Source organism: Corvus cornix, chromosome 1A, assembly GCF_000738735.6.
Source record: "Corvus cornix cornix isolate S_Up_H32 chromosome 1A, ASM73873v5, whole genome shotgun sequence".
Lineage (NCBI taxonomy): Eukaryota > Metazoa > Chordata > Aves > Passeriformes > Corvidae > Corvus > Corvus cornix.
The window spans coordinates 38,943,957-38,969,038 of record NC_047057.1 but is presented as its reverse complement, the minus strand read 5'-3'; the positions used below and the strand labels follow the sequence as shown (position 1 = coordinate 38,969,038).

General features: G+C 37.3%; 1 protein-coding gene across 1 annotated transcript in view; it reads right to left on the bottom strand.

The window, feature by feature from the left end:
• Positions 1–25,082, bottom strand: part of OTOGL (otogelin like) — a 92,082-nt gene that overhangs the window by 28,915 nt on the left and 38,085 nt on the right. Inside the window, 12 exon segments of the mRNA XM_039571582.1 lie at positions 225–494; positions 1,406–1,485; positions 2,719–2,836; positions 3,461–3,739; positions 5,285–5,452; positions 6,907–6,933; positions 7,450–7,606; positions 10,370–10,410; positions 10,413–10,485; positions 13,991–14,110; positions 15,773–15,916; positions 16,378–16,512. Of these exon segments, the coding sequence (XP_039427516.1) occupies positions 225–494; positions 1,406–1,485; positions 2,719–2,836; positions 3,461–3,739; positions 5,285–5,452; positions 6,907–6,933; positions 7,450–7,606; positions 10,370–10,410; positions 10,413–10,485; positions 13,991–14,110; positions 15,773–15,916; positions 16,378–16,512 (1,612 nt within the window).

Below are 25,082 nucleotides of genomic sequence, written 5' to 3'. Positions count from 1 at the left end.
AGTGGGTGTTAACACTGCAGAATGTGTTGGAATAAGACTTGCACTGAGCAGGGTTGTTGGAGTTGTTATTGTAATGGGTAAAGTTATAGATGCATTAGAGCGGGCAGTATGTGAAGTGACTGCTGAGGCTTGAAGAAGAATTGGAAAATCTGTTGAAGGGATGGGTTTGGAAAGGGCACTAAGGCTGGCTGTGCTGTGAAGTACATCAGAAGGCTCCACTGTACTTGGTAATGAAAATGTTGAATAGGTGGCTGCATTAGATGCTTCCAATGAATAAAAGTCTGTAATGGATTGTGCCGACATATTAATTCCCCTTGAAGCTGTGTTTGCACTCATGGTTATTTTGTCTGTCACACTGATGTGAGTTGATTCATTCCCTGAAGTAACAAGTAAAGGAGGTGTCTGAGGAAATCTCTCTGTGGTAGCACCCATGTGAGAGATTAACGGTGAAGGTTTCAGTCCAGTTTCTGATTCTGTAGGTGTCACAGGTATGCCTAAAAGGAAAAATGTGAGTTTAACTGTCTTTTATGTATTATTAGAAAATAAAAATAGCAAATCTATCTACTGCCCATTTAAATATCAAACCCCATTTAAATATTAGCAAATCACATCTTGCCAATGGTTCCAGGTCATCTGATGACTTTGAGGAACTCAGCTGACTCAAAATGTTTTCTAATTTTCTCTGCAGAAATGAAAGTAGTTAATTTTTATTATTGGTGAAAACCTTGATTTTGCAGAGCAGGTTTGAAGCAACAAGGCAATTCCATAGAAAATTCAGTAAATCCAAAATAGTAAAATATTTGAAATAAATACATCATTAGAATATAGTATACTATACGAGATAACTTTGTACTAGCAAATATCAAGCATAATGTATTTAATTCAAAATCTGTACAATAAAATAAGATACAATATTAAAGTGACATTTTAATATTAAAATAATACTTTATCCCCCAAAATAAGCAAATAATGTGGTATCTTTGCACACCAGAAATTATGAAATAGATGAGCTGAATTTTTTAGTGGTGTGTCATTCTCTGAAAAGACTGAACATTTTGTCACATCTCTGTGTCTTTCATCTGGGACCTCTTCCTTACAGATGCGTAATATACTAGCATTATATAGTTAAATATATAGTTGCTCTGGGTATAACATAATCACAAAAGGTTATATATGACCCACTATGAGAGAAATACGAGAATTCAACTTGAAATATAACTTGTTTGAATGCAGAAGCCGTATTTTGGATGATTGGAAATGGAGTCTATGTCCCAGAGAGACTATCTTCAACAGAAAGGTGTTCTGAGAAAGCATTTAATTTAAAAAAATGTACATTTGATTAATCCTTTCCTGAGATCTCTAGAGTAATTTGTAAGAGTAGATCGACAGAATAAAGTATACTTACAGTCTTCTGGATAAACACATCTAAGTGTGACCTCATCAAGGATCATGTTTTTGGGACAGTATGGCATGCATCCTTCAACCCTTTAAAATATTGCATAGTCAACTCTAAAGCCACAGTAGAAGTACAAGTTAATTTTAAATTATTTTGTTTTGGCCAAACAAACCATTAGACTGTCTTTTCAGAGTTCTGAAAACTTTCCAATGAAATGATGAACATAGCATTTTGAGGCATTTCAAGGTAAAAAAGTTACTGAGCAGCATAATTCTATTTCTAAAGTGTTAATCATTATTTGCATAGGCTGATGAACATGATAGCTTTGGACCATTCTGCTTCCACAACTAGGTGGAAGTTTAGATCCTGAAGCAGAAAGGTTTTCCACAGAATGCTGAACTTCTCTACAAGACTGTTGTTCTACCCAGATATGTTCATTTTTGATATCAAAATATTTAGACTGACTCTATAAAGCCTTTTTCTTGTGTCCTTTCAACGTCAGAGAATGCAGACAAACCACTATATTCCCAAGCCTTTTTTCATTCTGGGGGGACTATTCAATAGGAAAATCATGACATTAACAATAAGTGTTCCCATAAGGAAAGAGCTTAGAATACGAACAGAGAAAATTAGTAATATTAATAGTATTACTGATCATAAATTGCATATGCCTAGGGAGTCTGAAATCTAAAATATCCTTTATTTTCCACCACATTGTGCTTTGTGCTTTTAGGCATTTTTCCTCTTAGTTTACTGTGGTTTCATAGAGGTCAGGGAAGAACCATGGAGACAGGAAACCTGTTTACTAAATCACAAGGTAACATCACCGCTCTGAAATCCCTCTCTTCACGTCGATGGGCATCTCCCAGTATAAAAGTTCCCTGTTCTTACAGGAGAGGGCGTATTTCTCCCTTATTATTCCTACAATTTTTGATCTCTCTCATGTAAACACCAGACAGCGTGTTGTTTTAGCATCATGGCATGCTGGTTTAGGATGCAACTACAAACCCATAGAAGGAAATAACCTTCATTTAATTTAATAGCTTTCTACTTAACCACTACCAGAAGCTAATCCTCTGGGCTAAATACAAACCCTCATTCTTGTGTTGGAAATCACATGTTAAAGGGAATACAAACGGTGGGAAATGAGAGGCTTGTAACAAATGTTTTCATATGACTTGTAAGAGTTTCTCATAAGAGTGATATTGAAATTGGGGTAGTAAAAATAAATGCATATTGCAGCAGCAGTAATTCTCAGAATGCATATGGTATGCTTAATACGAAAAACAATACAGTAGCAGTATGAGACGAATTTTACTTACAGAGGAAGAAATTTACATGCTATTCCTTCAGGATCACTACATGTCTTAAAACAAGGATTAGCACAAGATTCGTATCGCCATTCACACATCCTTCTGTAAGGCACAGAAGCACTGAGTTCTGAGAAGGAAAGAAAGGGTATTATTTATTGATTTTATAGTCAATAAACAATACATTTACAGCCTTTGCTATAACATACGTTGGGATTTTCAGATAAATGAAAAAATGAAAACCAAGTAGACAAATTCTTTAGAACTTTCAAAAAATGTGAGATTTTGTTCAGTTTCAAGTATTTTAAATTCATTCAAGCTAAAAGACATTTCAAGCTTTGACAATAAAAATAGCTATTCACTTTTAGAATATACTCTGTTTCAAAACCTAAAAGATCAGTTAAACATAGTGAAGATACTGTTGGTTGCACATGTAATACAATTACTCAATTCATTTAAAAGAATAGATATCTATAGACTACTAATGAGATATTAACATACATCCTTTTGTGACATGCCACTTCCTTTTTGAAAGAGTAAACCAATGAAAATATAGTTCAAAGATAAAGTGACCATCATATCTGCAAAAATTAGAAAATAATAGCATTTTGAGATGGAATGGAAGACAAAGAAAGTAATTAAAAATAGGATAAAAAGTTTGTTACTACAGCTGATGAGAGACAAGAAAGAAAGAAAGTGCTCTGAAGGCAAGCAGAAAAAGAATGTTTATCCCTAGGGATTATGCAAAATTTACCTTCAATACTAAAGCTACTGAAATATTTGAATTCTTCTGAATCATCGTACTTTTCCACTTTAACACTGGATGAGGTGAGAATGATGAAAAAGCCTTTTTTACTGTGCAGTTCAAAGGCACTGAGCCCTGGACTCCAGAGACCCTGGTGGTGGAAGAAGGTGGCTCGTCTCTGAAAGGAGGCACTTGCTTGCCACTGCTCCAACCCAATGGTTTCATTGTCATGTACATACAGAAAGTAGTTTGGTCTTTCAGCAGATTCAAAGGAAACAAGAGATAGAGCTTCCACAGAAGAAAGAAAAAATAATAAAGATAATGAGATTTTCACAGAAAACAACTTATAATTGAGATTAAATCCTACATATTGGCTGTTAAGTGGCTCCTTTTAAAAACCTGTTTTTCACCAAAAAAAAAAAAAAAATTCAGCTTTAGGTTGCACAGAAGAGTTAGAAATGCAGTGCAGGACCTAAAAGAGACTTCAAATGATCATATAATCCAGAACTACCAGGCAGCTAATCAGTTAGATCAAAACTGCATTCAGCCTACTGCTACTAACCTTCAAAAATGATTCATAAGCAGTCTCATACTGGAGCTTGCATATCTTGGGAGTTTTTCTCAAGTTTGGACAAATGTCTGACAGCTTAGCAGTGCCAAAATTTCATTGGTAAATAATATCATGGTGTAAGAACATTGAGGTCAGGCTTTTTTTATATACAGTCATATCCAGAAATACAGTAAGAAAATCTGTGGCCAAATAAGAGACTTGACCTCTATTTGCTCTACCACAAATCAAAAGTGAAAAAAATTCTCTGAAAATGCATTAATTTATAAGAAGATTGACTTAGTAGCTGATTTTCAACTTGAATAAAGTCTTGAAGTTCTTCATTCAAGAGGAATACTATCTTATCCCTCATTTCTATGTGAAAGTCACCTGTGTATTGCACAGAGATAATGAATGTTTTACTTCCACTTTACATGGGGAATTGACAAGACTGAATTAATTCTTCTGTTGTATGTATTTTCCATTTCAAAATCACATCTAAAAACCTAATTTCCCCATGGCAATAAACAACGAAATGTTTGTAAACTTAGTTTGAAATTCTTCTGTGGAGACAGAACTTCTTTTGGGCTGCTGATTTTTGAGGGTTTGTGATTTTTTTCAACAAATTAAATTATTTGAGAAAGCAATGACAGAATCTTTATTGATTTGTCACAAATTTCATATATGTGAAGAAAGAAAAATAATTACAGAAGGGAAAATATTTAAACATTTATTTTTGTTGCATAGTTTGGGTAAGGCTCAATAAGTGAAAAATAGAGCTTAGGATTCAGCTGTTCACCTAACTACCTTCTACATTGCATAGAGATGCTGCTTGTTAACAATGCAGAAATAGATTGATCATTCTAAGTTGCACATTTTCTAGGTCAGGAAAAGTAACAAATAAGGTGAAAACATAAAGTAGAACAGATTTTACTGGAGACAAAAATATCCTGCATTGACATTCAGTGTTGATATTTGCTAGATACTTGTATAAAATTCACTGGTTTCCACTTATACAAACTAACTGGATTTTTTCACAAAGTTATTCTATTCTGTAATATTTCTAAAACAATTCTTGAAAAGTCAACTTTAAAGCTGGAAGTGAGGCTGTCTAATATTAAAAAAACCCTAAAAATTTAATCCCTCCTTCATTTTGAAATTGGCCACTTACTCCAATAACTAAAAATATCTAGACTATTTTAGGACATTTAGAAGATGCAGCAAAAATCATTCATATAGTTCGAGATACGTATCTCACCATTAGCAAAACCCCTGAGAACACTTACATAAATCTTTGTCTTTGAAAAGACCTGGAGTTATCATGAAACTGAAAATTACATTTTTGTGTGCTCCGGTTCTAGGCAGGGGAAATATCCTTCTGCTGGATACATTAGCCCCTATAATTGTGTCATTCACTCCAAAACTTGCCAAAATATAGGGTCCTTCACCAAGACCTAAGGGAAGAAAATTCAAATAGAAAAAGAAAAATCATCATCACCTAACATACAAAACTTACGTCTTAATTTTCCACTTGGTTCCACTTGGTAGTGGTAACATGCATAACTGTCCTTGGCCTTAACCCTGGCAGGCAGCTAAGCACTACACACCTGGTCACTCACCCCACATCTCACAAAAGAATTAAAGGGGAAGAACTGAAAAAAACTTGTGGGTGGAAATAAAGACAGATAAATAATGGTTTGGTTTGAGTTTTGTTTATAGAGAAATAAGGAAAAAGAAAAGGAAGCAAAAAAAAAAGCCAATTGCAAGAAAAGTGATGAAAAAAACAAAATTCTTCACCACCAGCTGACCACTATGTAGGTGGACCCTAAGCAATGCCAGCCCCAGCAAATCCCCTCTGATTTCTGTTGCTGAACACAACACCATGTGTTCTGCAACATCCCTTTAGTCAGCTGGGGTCAGCTGTCCCAACTCTGTCCCCTCTAACTTCTTGTGCATCCCCAGCTTGCTTACTGGTAGATCAGCATGAGAACTGGGAATAGTCTTGATCTATGTAAGCAGTAGCTAAAATACCACTGTCATCACAAATACAAAATACGTTAATTAAATTCATGTTAACTATATGAAAAAAATTAGCCAAACCAGTACCCCTTCCTGCTTTTTCATAGAATTATAGAATAATTGAGGTCAGAAGACCTTTAAGATCATCCAGTTCAACCATCAACCTATCACTAGGATGATGTTCACCATCAAAACCATGTCCTTAAAACTTCTTGAGTAAGATAAAAGTCCCTATTACAAAGTAATTGTGGAAAGTCAGCCATACCTAGCATGATTTACATGCTACTACTGTACTAGGCCTGACAGGAGGAGAAAAAAACCATCTTTATAATGATGCTCATTATAGGATGCAAGTCATCCTAGTCATCAAAAAATATTAAAAGTCAGATTCATGTCATTGCACTTAGTCACATTTCCCTTTTCAGTATCTATTGCTCCCTACAAAGCATGTACACAGTATCCAAATATTAGAGCAGATGACACAGGAATTTATTCTGTTAAATGAATACCACTCTCATTCTAAGGTACTGTTCTATTTACAGCATGGTACTGTGAGACTTGTGCATAAAATCCCGTAGCCTATTGAAGTCCAAATGTTGTAGATCCCAGCTCTGAAATTTATAGTACAAACACAAGGTAACATCCTTCTGGAGCTTCTCCCTGACTGCTACCATATGTTGTAGGATGATGGATCAATCCACCTCCCACACTGCACATTATGAAGTTATTAATGGAGATATTAGGGATTACTAGGATCATTCAACACAGCTGGGCCACTAATCGTCCCTCATTAAAAATAAAAGCAATGTTAAAACTACATACAGCAAGTCAAAGAAAGAGCCCGTAAATTAACTGAGTTTTTTAAACAGGAATATCAAATACTACATACCTTGGTTGTAATATTCACAGTCATACGCTAAAAGTAAAAGAAAACAAGCACATTATTATTATTATTACTACAAAGTAACAAGAGAATCCTTGCATATCTGCATTCTAAAAATGTAAAGCTCACTTTCAGCAGAGGAAGTTTCATGTCCCACAAGATATTTCAGTCAGTGATTTTATTTCCTTAGACCTCTGTTCAGTGACAGCAGGCCAGAAGCAGGAATTATTCTACAGCCAAGAACCCTTCTTGCTGTCAATGAAAAGAAGAATGAACTGGATCTCTTTGCAGCCCTCCACAGAAAACTGGACATCCACCAGTGCCTTTCCCACAGTCTCTGCACAAACACATCCTGAGCACAGCCAGCCCTTTGCAGCAAAACAGTAAATTTAGGTGTATAAGAACTACACAGCTAACACAGAGACAGCTTGAGAGATGTGAACTGTGTTTATTATCCCCCTGCTTCTGTCATATTTGTACAACTGGGCAGAAAAAAGCCAGAGATGCCTCCCAGACGAGCTCTGGTGCATGGCCAGCTGAGGTACCTACCACAGAGCAAAGGAGATCGCCAATGAATTGCTGCTCCCTGCTGGCAGCACTTGTGGGCATAAGCTGCAATACTGGTACACAAACACTCACAGTCCCCACCAAGATTGCAGTTGCATGTATCTGTGTGACAATTTTTGATAAAAGAAGTGACATCAATCTACAGGGGGAGAAAAAAAGAAGAAAAATAGGTGGCTTAATTGCATGAGCTGTACAAATTCCTCTTGCAGCATTTTCAGCAGGAGTTTTACTTCTGGATTGACTGAAAGAATTAAACACAAAAATAAGGTATTTTTCAAAGTTTGGGCATATTCCTACACAAAAAGTACACTTCAAATGATCAGCTTATACCTAAGTTACAGGTCAAAAGAAAATTCAGTCAGTGACTATTAACTTGCTTGTCCACACACCTGCTGTTCATCAACTTTAGAGAATTATTGAAGCTGGCAGTTCTGCTCTCATAAGGCAAATACTGCCATCTCTAGTCATTCTGTCAGTTTTGCATGAAAAACAAAATCAGAGCTGCAACTCTGATTACCAAGTTATTAAATTAATAAGTTGTAGAGGGGATTTTTCCCAGGGACAGAAAGATTAAGACCACTGGTGACATTGGGCAGAAAAAAAAATATTTCTGTACTTATAAAGATTTTAAGATAATTTGCCCACAAAACTTCATTAGATCAGAAAACGACATTCTCACTCTAAAATCCTATCACAATATTTCATGGTTTTACATGATACACTATTTCTTGAGTTTAAATCATCTTTTTCTTAATATTGAGCAATATTTCCGAAACAGTGTTCTTACTCAACACATGGAATGTTTAAAGAAATGCTTTTCTTCAGTTTAGTCTCTGGTTGAGCTCAGTTGTACAGCACTCAAATGGCACACATCAGATTACAGAAATACCATCACAGTAACAAAGCAGCACTTATCTAACACAAAGACAGCTTCTCAGCTGGCAGCTGCTAGAAGCTGGCAGGGACTGGATCAAGTGCAGGGAGATGTTACTGTGCTTTCATTCTTTTACTTGTTTTGAAAACAGGGATACCCCTGGGGATGTGAGGGACACACACGAGAATTAGCTCCATTGAAAATGGCAGTAGTAGCTTTGTAGGAATCACCAAACAGCAAACTGGCCCCAAAGACCTCAACCTGTCTCTCATGCCTGAATAACAGCATCTCTCCACGGGTCAGCAATATCCTGCTCTTGTGACAAACTGGGAGCCTTGGGCCAAAGCTTCTGCTGAGTTCAGGAATTATGAGGAAGACCTTTTTATCTGCAAGTGTTCAGGTTCCTCAGACCCTGTTGAATTCAGTGCTTATCTGGACAACTGCAATCCATCAGTTGCTGCCAGCCAGAGATGCAAGATTTTGTCTCCCTGAAAACCGGGCATTGCTGCCTGAGTTGAACTCCAAGGCCACCTGTCCCACAAGCAGGAGTTTGCCTGCATGCACTGCAGGCTCTTCAATCACCCACATAGCAGGAGCAACAAAAAGCAACAAAAAGCCCACATCTATTATTTTTCCATGCCCCCAATGTCAGTCTCTGCTTGGGCTTTTTTCTCGGCACCCAGTTCCCCACCCAGCAGTCAGCTGCACATGCCCTCGATAGGAGGTCACTTTACATTACATTTGCAGAAGCTGTACTTTCACATGCTGATTAATAGGTCCTAAAAACACAAGAAAGATGTTTGCTTTACAGACTGTCCCATACAAGATAAATATGTACATGTGGAAATATTTGACTACTTATTAAATTACATGTTTTGCACCTGGCATACATTTTTTAATATAATTATGCTAAATTTTTGGCATCATATTTGCAAATTCTAATCACAACGTGGATATAGAAAACGAATGTTCAAGAGAAAAGGTCTTTCTAAGTTGCTATAATAATACACTTTCTTAAAAACCCTCAGAAGTTCCATTTTATTTATTATTTGCCACTTTGAAAATACACTCATCATTATGTTCTCAGGCACATACTCAGAAAATTCTTTACATAGTAACTTAAGTCAACATTAATAAATCTCTTGGGTTAAGCTACTGCAACCTCCTACACAGGCAAATTCCTAATCATGTTGATGTCCAGCTTCAGTCCTGAAAGTCAGGAGGTTCAGCTGGGACGGTTAATGACATCATTTAGTATTAATAATCATGAAGAAAGCAAGAGACTGAGATGAAATGTCATAGTGGTTCTTGTTTGCACAGGTGTAAAGAAGCACCTAAATACCATTGGGAGGCTAAAATTGGAAATAGAGAAAAGTGTATAAAGCAGGTCTTGCATTGGTAACGGGTGGATTAAAATGCCATAAAAGATTATCACACAAACTTTTGTTGTCCCCACCTTGTCTAGACTTAACTAAAGGACATTCTCATAACTCAAGCCCCAGGCTCAGCCAGATATTGGGAAAACAAGGACACCAAACTTCAAAGTTTTGATAAAACCAGATGATAAGCTGTCAAACAGTTAAAAATACCAATAGCTCTGAAGCTGAAATCTTGCTCTTTCATATTTATTTCTATATAGAGCAGGACACTTAACAAAATAAAACCATTTGAGCTAAGCTGTAGGTGCATTACACATACACTTTATTTTAGAGTCCTTCCATTTATACAAATTTACAATTTATAAAAATTTAGCTACCTATATAGATAAAAGGTATAAATAAAACCTAGAGAATAGAACCTTGATTATTCAGTCGACTAACTCACAACTCTGTTACCACTACTATATTTAGATTCCAGTCTTGAAAGGAACAAGGAGCTCTGCACAAACATAGCGCACCCACACAGAGATGCTTGCAGGGATTTACTCTGTATCCTCACATTCAGACTGAGGGTAATGGCAAGAAGAAGTTAATTACTGGAATTTTATTATTTTCATGACAGCATATCTTGAATATTTAATAAACTTACCACATTGCGACAAGGTGCAAAAAGATCACTGTATAAAATGAGCATTCCTTTTTGGCATAAGGGAACTTGCTCTGATGTACTTCACATGGTCTCAGTGTTTCATTTGGGCTCTTGCACTTGAAAACAAGGAAGAACACCACAAATATTTTATAGGTAGCTGTGTTTATCAGGTACACCACAATATTATATAATTCAATACTTACATAACCAGAAAACAAAAAATTTAAATGCTATCTTCTTCATCTTCTTTCCACGATTTGTTGTTATAATTGAAAACATTTGCACAAAAAAGAATCTGTGTTTCGTTCTAAAGCACAAAAATGTTCCTGCTGTCTGCTCAATGCATAAAGACAAAATGTTTTCTTTGCGACACATTATAATCATTACCAGAGCAACCAACTGTAACATCACAAACAAATACATAGTCCAAATCCATCCTGGGTGGTTTTGCACTGACTTTAAATGGAGTCATACTACAGATGGCTTTAGCCCTGTTAGTTCAAATAAAGCCGCAGTGGTAGGAAGGGAGCAACTCATTAAAAAAAATAGAGTCAAAGATCATCATGATAACTCGAAAATGGCTGAGGTACAACAGCATCACTTAAAGGGTCTCTTCAAAAAGAAAAACAAAAGAACAGAAAAATACAGGAAAGGGACATTCAAGCTCAGAGAACACAAGTTCATCCAAAACCATGCTGTCTAGGTGCAGCAGGGAAGGTGGGTGTCACGCACCAGGAGGGTATGATGACAAATCCACAGGCATCATCGGGGTGTCCCACAGCAGCCTCAGCTGCAGTGCAGTCACCCACCTGTGCTGCCCTCCTGTGCAGTTGCTCAGACACTGCTGTGAGGGAATGTGTGGCCAATCCCAGGAAGGAGAAGCCCTGGAAGCATCTCATGCTTCACAGTGCTCATACAAGAACATTTCCCAGTAGCAGAGCTGGGTTTTAGGCCTCTGGCTTTACAGTATTTAGATTTTTCAGAAATGGTGACCAGGATACACCTTTATAAAGGCCAAAGGTCCTTTCTGAAAAAATCCCTAAGGCCTACTGCGGGGGCAGATGAAGTGTCAAGTCTGCCTGAGCACAGCCTAGCAGTAAGACCAAGGTCGAACTTAGATCCTGAATGTTCTGGCAGACACAGACATTAGGAGATTACATGATATTTTATAAATATAGATCTCCACCAAAAGGTAAGGTGAAAGTCTGGGCGGCATAAGCAAAAGTTGTAACATCCTGCAAGTTAATGTGCTGTGCTTTTTAAGGGAGACGCTGAACTGATAAATTGAAAAAGAAAAATTCACACACTTCATACAAAGTATTTACACATTTGTTTATGTACAACCGTCTAGATGAGCAGTAATTCTTCAAACATTTGCCTTGTTTCCTTACAAAATGTAAATGTTTTATGTACAATGAAATATATCTGAATGGAGATATTGAGGCAGAGAAGCCTCAAAATCTCTATTCCAAAGCATTCTTTCATGAGGTGAGAAACATTTAGCCAATTTTCTGCTGTGTCAAGGAGAGAATAGATTAAAAACTGGTCCTGACAGACATCCAAAGGGAGAATGTCATAGGTTAGCAAAGCATAGTCCCGGAAGTGATGTTCTGCAAAGGAGTGCTTACAGCTTCCTCTAGGATTTGACAGAACCTATCAGCTGGCCAGTTTGAATATAGACAATTCTTTAAGCCACTTAAAGTTGTGATCACCTCTGTGATCCACACTTAAGAATAGAAACCCTGAGGCAGAGGCTCTCTCTCGTTTCCGGCGCTGGGACAGGTGGCTGCGGGCCCCGTGCGGGGCCCAGTGGGCCTGGCCAGGCCCTGCTTGGGCCAGGTTGGGCTGGGCCAGGGCCATCCTGGAGCCGATGGGCCCTGTTCCACCCGTGGAACCCCCCCACAGTCCTGCTGTGGGCAGCCGGAGGAGCTCGGCTCCCCCCCCTCTCCACTGCGATAAGCCATATTCCAGCTACGTGAGATTAACCCTTTTAGTGCTGTGAAGAGCTGAAAACCTGAGGGAAGAGAAAGAGGAGATGCTTAAAGCTGAAATTCTGTTGTGAAGCTATGATATATCAGAGTATCCCGTTGTAATTTCATGAAGATATGGAGGGTGGAGTGTTCAATTCAACTCGTAAGCAAAAGCACCTGCGCTGAGATAGGCAGATGCTGAAGCAGCTGTAATTTCATGAGAAGTTTGAACAGGGAGAGATGGAAGTGATGAGGACTTTTGCTCCAAATGGAAAAGGAGAAAACCTCAGTTCCTAGAGATGCTCCCAGAGATAGTCCTAAGGATGAAGATGAGGAAGACCCTTTGCTCCCAGGGAAGGAGAAGGGCCTCTGTTCTTAGAGATTAAATGCTCCCAGAGATGGGTGAAGAGAACTTTTGTTTCAGAACGGCTCAACCTTAAAATTGTACCCCAAAAAACTTCAAGAGTGGACCCTCAAAAGCAGTTGTGGGAAAAGCTGCAAGTTGGGGGAAGGGACTCACATGCAGGCAGAGAGACTCCTCTTCCTAAATGGACTGAACAATATTTGGAAGTGGGCGGCTGTCTCGTTGTGATAATGTTTTCATAGCATGAGCAAGAGAGACTCCTCTTCCTAAATGGACTGAACAAGGTTATTATGGAAGTGGTAAACAGACTGAACATCTTGAGGGTTGTCTTTTTACATTGTCAGTGGGAGAAGGGAGGAAGGTAGGGGGAGGAGAAGAGTTCTGAAGGTGTGGTATAATTTTTTTTCCCTCTTTTAGGTCTGTTAATAAACTTCTTTATATTCTTTCAAGTTTGGTGCCTGCTTTGCCTTTCTCCTAATTCTTGTCTCACAGAAGATAAGCAGTAATGAGTATTTTGGACCAAACCACTACACTAAATTGGTGTTTCTGTCCGGTTACAAACCCAACCTGCTACAGAGAGCTTTACAAATAATGATTTTTCAGGAGGTCCACAAGGCTATAAAACTTCACATCTCAGCACAAATTAATGAAAATCCTATTCTCCTGTGTTATAAACCAGAGTTATGGCCATCCGCTCTCCACAGCCTCCTCCTTCCTTCTCCTCAGAAACCAAGTTTCCATACTGGACTGTGCCTATTGCTGTTCTGAGCCTTTTCTGCCCATCCCTTCACCACCTCTGCTTCATCAGTTTACTCTGTTTACAAAGTGCAACTAAAATAAATCTTTGTTTTATTTTCAGTGTTCAGAAACTCTTTTCCAGACCACTTCTTTCCAGCATTCAGATTCTGTTTACTTTTGGTATCCTGATGCCTCCAATCCAGAGAAATTACAATTGTTTTTAAATTGGGATTAATCAAAAATATCAGAAGCAGTGTACCTAACTTTGTAGAATACTGAAATCCAGACAATTATAATTGTTTTACATAGGGGAAAACATATCCTGCCCTAAAGAGATTGTTTGGTTTCATTTAAATTCAGGATATGTTTGCTATGACACAAGACATTATTAACACATTTCACCTCTACAGACACAAAATTTAAAATGTCCTGTTATACAGTGACCATAAATTTAGAAAATATCTGTACATCGTGTGCTTACAATGTGCTCATTTAGAAATTAAAATTATAATGTTTTTTCTCTAAATTTTTATTGGACATGGGACTTACCTGTCCTAATACCCAGCTGTCTCCAAACACCTGTGCATTTCTCACCTCCATGTTGTTTGATGTAGTCAGATCATTTGAAGTATATTTGTCAAAATTTCCACACAAGCCTGCCAGTTTGCCCTGAAGGAGAAGAAATTTTTTCATAAACTAACAGTCAATAATTGGCCCAAATGACACACATGGAATATAAAAATTTTAAGTGAAAAGGGTGAATGCAAATCTGACTTATATTTTGAAAATATCTGATGCTCTGCTATGCCTGCAGTTCCATATTGCAAATATCTTTTAACATAAATCAGTGGTTTTCTTCTTGTTTTCCAGAACTTGTTCTTAGTGCCTGCCTGTGAAAATGGACTGGAATCTAGTAATATTTTTTTCTGAAAGCTTAGTAGTGCTTCCAGTCCAAAAGTCAAAAGTTCAGGTGAATTACCTCATGATTGTGAAGCCTGACTAGGTGTTGTCATTAAAACTTGTTAACTCTAATTTTAGCTCACAATAGCTAGAACATTTGTAATAGCAGTTATAAAAGACACAGCTGCAACTTTATTGTGTTGGGTATGCACTTCTGATGCAAAACCTACGTAGACATGCATACACCCATAAATATATATTAAAATAGATATTTCTGCGCAACAGTAAAAAGTAAAGTTGGATTTTTAGAGTGTTGTGGCTCACGCTAATGAGTTCTTTTTTCTTAAGGTCTGCTGCAGACATCTTACTGAACTGGAGCCTCTGGAAGAAACAATCATTGGAAACAGAATGAACTGGAAGAATTTGTGTTCCTGAATGGAACCTCAGCTCCCTGCTAGCTTACTCAAAAACAGAAGAAATTTTTTTCTCCATGTGTATTGTTGACTGATAAATCAACCTGTAGGTGAAGTAAGTATGTTACAGCTATTTGGACAGAAGCCTATAATAATTTTGCTTTAAAACCACATTAGATGGTCATTATAGCTTTGACTTACACTTCAGAAAATCTGATACTGTGTTCTAGCCTAGCATGCTTTCTTTTCTTTTTCTGAATGAGCCCCACCTTAATACATGTGTTCATGTTTGAAACAAAGGAGAACTGTAACTCTGAATTGCACAGATATGGTTACTCTGCCAGCACCCAAAGACTGAGTTGCAGAAACACCAAGGTAGATGATGACATAGGAATGGAAAATAGAAGAGCAACTGGCAAAAGAAGAAGCCTTGAATTCTTGCTTGCATCATGACAGAATCCTGTCACGATATATCTTTCAGGTTTAAATGTAAGTTTTTGTCTACATCCTTTCCTGTATCTTGTCTTTTTAAGTTAAACCCAAGATGTGACTCTATCTGTTCATCTCAGAAGCCTCTGTTACATCCCAGGTTGCAGATCTATCATCAGTCTAATGCAATCTGTACTGCAAACTTGCCATCTTCCATGTCACTAGATATGGAAGCTTCTTTTCCATTGGCTTTAGCAATTATGCGAACACGCAGTGAACTGGGTATCTCAAAACTACCCCTCCCTTTGAGCCCCCAAAGTATCTTTGAGTCAGAGCTGAATCCCTGCATATGTCCAAGGTTGCCGTGTATCAAGCAATGGGGTAAGCATACATGTAGCAACCACTCCTTCTCTTCGGAAGTTGCATTCTCCATCTCTTCTTACCTGGGAAATGCTAGCCACTGAACACAGTGATAAAAAGCTATACCACTGGGAGTCTTGAAGAAAAGAATATCACGGTTACTCAATAAAAGATCACATTAGCAATATAGAGAATCTACACAAAATCTCAGGTTTATATTTTGGCTCACCTTCCATCGAGGTCCAACTTTAACATGCATCATTGTCTTCTTATCCCATAGAATTGTAATGTCCTGTTCTGGAAAGTGTATCACAGTATAATATCCAGCCTTCCAGACCTGATAGTTAGATTTGTTTTCCTGTGCCCCTAGAGTCTTCTGACACAAACGAATATTTATTAAGATCTGCTGAAGTAGTGCTACCAAGGTATACAAACAGATAACAGCAAAATTTATATTGAAGAATACTTCAGCATATAGCTGAATCAATAATATTAATGGAACTGTTTAATACTTTGATATTTTGTCTTTTCAGTCATTCAAGTTTGCTTCATACTTTGGTTTCCCTTTCAAAACCAAGTGGAAAGAAACTCATAAATGCCAGTATGTTCCAGCTCCTTGAGACTTTTGAGCAATCTTCTTTGTAGGACAAACAGAACTCGAGGCAAAAAAAAAAAAAAGATGTGTCCTGGGACCTGCTGCTTTATCCTGGCCTAAGCACTTGTACTGTATTAACTCAGACTGAGAGACGCTTTCCAAAAACATGCTCCTTTAGAGCTGTAAATTTGCAGTGCTTATCTTAAAGGGCAACACAAAAAGGAAAGAAAATAACTAACCTGTTTCTCAGAAGGTTCACTAAAATAAATCTCAGTATCTCCAACAGTGATGAAAACATTCTTCGAGCAAACAATATCATTGTCAAAGCACTTTTTGTTCTGAGCAATTATAGATATATTTGAGTTATCTGTGCTCTGTAACATTAAGAAGAAATCATTTTACTTATATATTCAATTGCATTTCACTCCTGGAGATTTATTCTATGCTTACCATCACAAAAAAAGGTGTATAATTTAGAATTTACACACTTTTGAAATTAAATTTAAGTAAGTTACCAAACCAGGAAATGCATTTTTAAATTCAAAGCTGAACTTTGGAGTTAAAGAGCTATTATGCTCAGCTGTGACTCCTCTTGCTAAAGACTTCACAAACTCAGAGGATCAGGCTACCCCTAAAATAAGAGTCTGGTTTAGGCTTTTAAAACATGCTTATACTTGGAATCCAATATTTACAGCACAGTGTGTTTGTCAAAATTGAGACATGCTATAAAAAGAGCTTTATTTTTAAACCAAGGTACATGAGATCAAGCTGTTTTCGTATTTTTAAAACCAAGGAACCTACCATCTGCAGTAGTAGATAGAACAGTTTCTGTGCCACCACTCATCAAATTTCACAAAACTATGAGTCATACTCAGTGTTATTGGGGGGCGTAAAGGTTTCTGCCAATATTTTTGTTTGTGGGGTGGGGTTATTTTAACATTTAGAAGATTTGAATACTTTGTTGTCTTGATTTACTGGTGTTTTAGTACTTTAAACTCAAATTTAGTGCCTTCCCAATCCCACACCTTTCGGCTCTACAGCCTGTACATTAATTTTGCATTCTAGGCACAAAAAACCCACCTTTGCACCTTGGCTCAACATATCTGTTTATTCACCTACAGCTTCTGTGGTTCTTCTGTATCCTGAGGGAAATTCACATGCACCTTGTAATTCCCCATGCTAAGGTTTTTACTTGAACAAAGGAGATCAACTTTCTTTTCAGAGTTGCTAACACTACCGCAAACAAATGCAAAGTTGAGTTATTCCTATTATTTCCTATTTTAATTTGCTTTCCTGTTCATTTCTGAACCAATCTTTGCAAATCAACAAGCAGCCATAACTGTAGAAATTACTTGAGAAAGTTAACTTCGTAACATTAATGAGCCAATAACACTGTTTCTGAATCTGGTTCGATTTTTGATCAAATTCAGTCCTACAGTGATCACAAACCTGAGACAGACATAAAATAAAAATCTTACAGACATGAAATAAAAATCTTGGAAGTGGCAAGTAGCACCCACTGACAAATCTAGTTTTATATGGGACACTTGGGCAGTGCTGGGAATAAAAAGCTTCTCTTCTTGATAAAACTCTCCTTACTCCCACCCTACTTTAAACATAGTCTCTGAAACTATGTTTAGATGAAACTAATTGCAGGTGCTAATGGGCTTGGTGTGCAAGATGGAAATGGTGGCTCTCAGCATCTCCCCAGTCCTGGGAACTACTCTTGGCTCCTAGCAATGCTCTTGAAGAGCTCCACTTGGCCATAACAGGAGGCATCCCTTGCCTTGGTTTATGCCCACAGAATCTCTCCCCAGAGCTTTGCTCCCTCCTGTGGTCCATGTACCGCTGCCCTGGTCAGTGTACCCCCAAAAGGTGCTGGCTACTTACTCCTAACTACTTTTTGCCTGTCTCACATTTGTACCCTTATTTATTCCATGCTCATCAAAATTCAAGAATTTTTTTAAAAAAGCAGTAATTTTTCCTCATCAGTGATAAACATCTCATACAGAAAACATAGGTGCTATAGGAAGCAGATCGTGTATTTTTCCTTAATAGAAGTCACAGTGACCAAACTCTTTAAACACTTTCAATCTAAAATCAAAAACAAACCCAACCCCAGATGATGGAAAGTGTAGAGGTACTTTTTTGCCACACGGAGGAGGTGCTACAGTTTTGCTGCCTTTAGCCTAGCATAGCCCACAATCCAGAGGATGCTGCTACCTGGCATAGAAAACACTCTACAGCAGGCGAGTGCTTGTGAATGCAATGAACACAAGCTGTGGGAGACTGCCTGCAAGCTCTATGTTACCCTAATGCCAGGGCTTAGGAAACAGATGGTATTTGTCAGCAGTTAGCTTGGAAGACAACATTTACAGTGGGTAAAATTATTCACTAACTGCTTAGTGGTAAGGGGGTGTAGGAAATCAGATCTCCATGATTTAGCAAGGGAACTCAGTTTAAAAGTATCAAAAGCTTCAAGGTAAAGCAAAGTTCATCTGTTCCATTCTATTGTAAAGTTGTTTTAGGTTGCACTCAAAATAAAATTGGTCACTACCTTATTGGGAAATACACTATGTTTTAATTAAGCCAGGCTTGCTGCTGGAGTCAGTACAACAATTGTTCCCCTCCAAGTCAGATAACAGCCCAGAGCATTTTTTGATTTATTGGATGTGATGTGGTAAATTAAAAAGGAGACAATCTCATTAGTTTGCTAGATAGGATGCAAGCTGATACATTCTGTGCTGGCCAACTGGAAAGCAAGAAAGCAAGCTACCTCCCCACCATGGCTCAGTGCAGACAAGGACTTTGCTTGCAGTCTCTAGGTCTATTTGATGCCGATGACACTGTGGGCTCTTTTCATGGCACAGTTCATTTCTCTTCAGTTAGCTTAGTCTTAGCAAAAAGGGACACTCAGAGTTAATAGGGAAGCAATGTCTTCCCCATAAGAAAAGAAATTAAGAGCTTGATTTTAAATAAGGGTAGTTTAATCAGGCTAATTATCCCACAGTAGAAATACACCTTTTTTGGCAATGAAGACAAGTCCTTGAGGCAGCAGCGGGTAGCTGTATTAGCTATGCTAATTGAAGCTGCTGCCTGTGCCTTCTGGCAGTCCAGGCCAATCCCTTCATCTGAACAGCATCAACATACTCAAGTCAGAAGTTTTTGTGTATGGTTGGGATTTGAGCCAAGGGCATGAGCTGAGTTATATTTCAAGTTAACTCTGAAGTACAGAGAAGCCTGGAGCCAGGAAGTGTTTTGCTGACCAAAGGGAGAACAGGGAGTCCTGAAGACATGTGCAGTACTTCCTTACTTTAGGACTGCATGATGGTTAAATTACTAGAAATGATGCAGGATGGAAATGCAGAGAGACTGTGGTAGTAGTTCAGTAGACTTATGAGTAAACCAGACATTTAAGAAAAAGGGGCTTTGCATTAAATCCTGAATCTTCTGTGCTTTCTCTTTTTCAAATTAAATCTTAGACCTAAACACAAACATAAAAATATCATTATGCATTACATGTCTCTTATGGCTCTAAGCTTTCACAAAATTATTTGCTTTACATATATACTCTTGCCATTCTCTCCATATACCTCAATAGACACCTTTCCCAGCCATACAGTACTAGACAAATTCAAACTTGAAAGACAGTTTCTATCACAGTCTTCAAATTATTCTGTATCTGCTTCACATGCAGTCTCTTCTTTCAATAAAGAAGAAATAAAGTGCAATTGAAACTTAACACTTAACTAATACCAATGCAAAAGAAAGGACTATTCAGATTAGGCGAGGATCATCTGATGTTTATATAAGACAGTGAGGTCTTAGGCAAATCTCAAGAGATCTTAGAGAATGTGATGGTATAAATGATAATGATCGAGTTCCATCTCTCTAATCTGCACTAAATCCAAACAAATATGAAAACAAGCTTTTGTTACTACCACTAGAAGAAATACCTGAGTAGATACTAGGAGCAGGTCTAATGAATAACAAGGTGGGGGTTTTTTTGGTTTTGTTTTTTTTCTGCACAGCCTCTTTCCAAGGCAGAGTCACTCTTTACCTTTTTAGGTAAAATGCACCCAGCAGGGGATGTACTACAGTTCATCATGTGAAACCTACTTACGCTGACAGAAACTTGAAATAAAATGGTTTTCCCACTGCAAGAGTATCTTCCCACGTAAATTACCATATCCAGCCCGTTCCAACTTAATATCAGTTTCTTTGTGATAACATGGAGTTGCCAAGCAACAGAAGAGACAGAGTCACAGCTCTGGGCAGTCAGTCAAAAGCTCATTGTCAGTCCCACTTCTCAGGACATTCTTTTTCTAGACTTCACTGCACTTTTTTCCATATTTCTTCCTAGTAGAAAAAGCAAAGCACTGCTTTCCTTTTTCTGTTTTTTTTCTGTTTGTTGTTTTTTTTTTAGCAGTGCTTGGGAATGCTACAGTTTATTTTTGTTAGAAACTTTCTATTTCAATATCCTATTAAAAATTTTCTATCCCTTTTAACCACTAACAATGTTGTGTAGTGTGCTTACATTGTCAAAATGCAGCCTGGGAGAAGACAATTGAAAAGTGGCTGTATTTATTTCTTTGAAAGTTTCATTAAAATTTCTCTAACTGTTCAGTGTAAAGACTCATTATTTTCCATTCTTAATATCCTGATTTACCCCTTATCTTTGGTTTATTCCTTACAATACACTAAATTGCAAACTAGGGTGGCCATAAAGGCATATGAGGACATCCTGGGAATGGAATAGAGATAGATTAGGTCTATCTTCCTTTTGCTTTAATGATGCTTTAGATGTTTTCATATATAGACATAAAAAAGAAGCGCAAAAAGCTCTAAACATACTGAAAAAATATACAATAGTTTAAAAAGTAGAATTTGCTTTCTCCTTCCTACATATTTTTAGAGAGATTCCTTAGCTCTGTTCAGACCTAACATTTCAGGAGATTTTATGGAAAGTAAGAATTTGTTTGGTTGTGGTTTATTGGCTCCAAGTTTCTTCTGAAGGAAGTTAACATTTGAAATTACTTCTAGTGAGCTTGATCTCGGAGAAGTAAAACATCTTAGCCCAGATTTAGTGATAGCCCAGATTTCTTTGGGCATAAATATTTAAGTGATTTTGGAGAGCAGAGAAATGCCTTGGCATCAACATGTTCTTGCTCTATTAGTTTCCTGTGCCATTTTACTATGGACCTGATCTCCAGATAATCAGTGAAAACACATTAAGTATGCAAAAATTATTTTAATTTACACTAAGAACCATCTCTTATTGAAAGGCTTCCTTTGCTTTGCTGGTGCACTAATTTCTTCTTTACCTTTTCAAAATTATATGAACAGTCCATGTCACTTTATTCGATCCCTGTTTTTGCATCCTGTACTAATTTGTATCAGCAAATGTTCTTCCCCATAGCTATTAAAACAACAGAGCAATATTGCTTGGAGTCAACAGATGGCACTGAAACACACTGTCTCAGTTTGGGAAGAAATCCACATGAAAGTTGGGAAAAATGTTATAGGAAAGACAGTGGGTGATCCTCTTACACAGGAGAAAAAAGAGAGGAAAGGAATAGTAGTAGCACTTTTTTTTCCACTGATATTATAGATTTTTATTCAGCTATTAAAAAAAAAGAACCAAAAAACCCATTTAGGAACTAAGAACCTGAGAGCTAAATTGCTCATGCAAATGCACATTAATTTTCCTTCACATCTTCTACATGGCTGCAGATTATTTTCACTCAAAATATGGCAAAGAAGCTTTCAGTACACTTGTAAGATATGATCTATTTCTAGCTTTGAAGCACAGTTGAGTAGAAATGGAGGAGAGCAACATGACTGAGTAGATTCACTGATGAAAATTCAAGAAGACTGAGATTATTCTAGCTTCTGACTCATCCTCAAACAACTTCCAGATGTTTGTTAATGCATCCATGATAACTCTTTCCTATTTCTTTAAAAGTGACTTCTGAAAAGGATACACCTCAGGCAGAATAAACTCTCAACTCCAAAAAGATGCATTACAATTATGTATACATACACATACGTATATATACAAGCAATAGGAAAAACATATCATGATATATTTTCTTTACACATTGGGGTTTTTTTCTAGCAGATTTTACTGCAATATAGAGCTGTTGTGTCTTCTGAAGGTTTGCAACAATAAAGTCTGAATACTTTTTTTAAAATATACAGATAATAATGAAAACACATGACCGTGAATATTTTATCTACTTAAAATAGAACCTTGTTCTAACTCAGTGTTTCTTAATTTTGAAAACACTAGAGAGAGATCACTGAAAAAGTTTTGATTTTTTTTAAGAGAACTATATTAAAAGGTTTGAGAAAAAATCTTTTAAAGCAGATTTCCTTTTGTTTCATTTACTTGACTTTGCCTGCTCATGTACCATATTTAGCTTTTGCACAGGTCATATTACTGCAATCCCTTTCTAATTAAAAATGAGACCTTCTGCAGACTGAAGATTTGGGAACATTTGAATATTTGTTTCCAAGTGACACATTCTGCAACATGAACTATTCTGAATTACAAATCAGCATCAGAGTTGGTGGTGTTAGTTTTAATATCTAAGCATGTATTTATATGTGTTTATATGAGACCTGTTAGTCTTGTTTTATTAATAAGTGCATTATAAATGTTAATATTTTATCACTGTTGGTGGTAATGATAAAGTGCAACAGGAAATAAAGGACAAGAGCTCCGGCACACGATTGCAGGAACTAGAAAGCTGGTATGTGCACAAAGCTTTTATGTTTTTCAAAATAAAAATGTTAAGCGTGTTCATTTACACTGCTGAAGTTTAGTTTTTATACATTCAGAAAAAAAAACCCAACAACTCATATCCTAACCTAAATCAGAGCAAATTTAATTCACAGTTCTCATAGCTCACCAACACCCAGAGTCAGAGGCCATAAACTGCTAAGCAGCACCTCCAGGGGACTGGCCCAAGCATCCCACCCCTTCAAACACAGAGAAGGGCTGGGGGTTACTGCTGCCACCACAGCTCTGAAACAGCAGCACATCATGCTGGGTTTTCCTCATCCTGTACTGTGCTGGATCAACAGACCATGAAGCTGTACCCACCAGAGGTGCTTCAACTCAGGCAGCCTCTCTTACAGTGAACTGCCTTTTCAGACAACAATAAAACATTTTGGGGTCATATAGCCAAAGGGCTGTTGGGTGATGAACACTAACCCAAAATCAGAAATTCAAGGCAAAAGGTCACTAAATGGCAAAGTTCTCAGAAAGAGAATCCAAATTTTGAATCACACTATGCATACACAATCTCCAAATTGCCATTCTCATGGTAAGAAACGTTTCCCCAAGCCTCTTCTGGAAGCCCTCCATGCTAATCTGCACAAATTGAAAGAAATCTTTCCTTTGTTGGAGAATAAAAGTGATTCATTCACTGCATAATTTAATGGTCTGGAGAATCAGGTGGAGGAGGCGGAAAGGCATGTGGAGGTAATTGAGTCTGAAGTCATTGATCTGAAGAAAATGGAACCAGAGCATAAATCCATTGCCAAATGTAATCAGATCTTTTGCTCACAGAAGGAATAGAACAAATAGAAAAACAGCTACAGCTGAAGACAAGATGGAAAGGGATGTTTCCCAGAGGGAGCTTGCTATTGACCCTTACAGATCTTCCAGAGACTCAGAAAAAAGAGGGCATCCAGAAAGGTTTCATCTGAAATCATGGGCCTGATGAAAAGCAAACTGTTGATATTCTTTGCAACTAGAGCAGGGCAAACTATTCACAGTAAACGGTGTTTTCACTGAAATGTAGTCTCCCTCTTTTTTGGACACAAATTTTCACGCAACACATCATTATTTCTACACTTACACAGTTACTGCTGCTATAAACAATTTGACAAGTGTTTTAGGTGGAAATATTTTGGTACATCATTTACTCATGAAACTACATGCTAGAATGTGACTTGAGGATTAAATATGTTAATTAAAAAATTAAAGGTATTCTGACTGAGACCCCATGCACTGCTTTATTCCCTGAAAAAATGGAAATTACTTTTAGAGTCTGGTGTCCAATTTTAAACATTTGTAATTTCAAATTCAACATTATTTATTTTCCCATTAAATCTTCAAAATCTGTTAAAAGAAACTATTTCTCTTAACTGTGAATAGTCAGCTTGACAACGTTGATTAACCATGCACCTGCAGCTTCAAATCCACTGTAGGGTGACTAACAGCAAGAAGAATGTATTTATTTTACAAATAATTATTTTTAAAATTTATTATTTTACAAGATATAAATAATGAGAGAGACCATAGAAAATATTTAATTCTACAGATTTGCAAATTTCATGGATCTACAGTCTGGCTACCTGGCACAAATGATGTTGAAAAAAAGCTGCACAAAATATTACAGATATTCAATAAGGAAGAATAGGATAAATGCTACTTCTGACTCTTCAGATGTGTCAAATGAGTAATTGAAAATTGCTGCTTTCTGTGTGATTGCTCCAGTTTATGCCCAGCCATCATGTAAAAAATTTACCAGTCAAGATAAATATATCAGCAAGTAATGGCTAAAAGATTATCAGTACACCAGCCAAGCTCTGTATTAAGCACGCTAATAAAAAGTATTATTAACTAAGAGCTTTGAACTTGCTTCAAGTTACAAAAGAAGGGGAATGCAAGAAAAGAGTTCCCTGGCTCTACTCCCCAGGGCAGTCCAGGTATCTAGCTCTCAGGACATGTCAGCAACAGCAGAATCATTTGGGAAACTGTTCCCAGTTGTTCCTGAGATGATGCATGTTTTGTTAAATGAATTTAACAAATGGTCTCTCACGTAATGTCTCCTGACCCAAAAGAGTTACATCTGCACTTCTAATTGGCATAATGCTTCAATTATTTGATCAAATGGCTCAAATGGTTGTTGCTTTCATAATCCTCCAACTT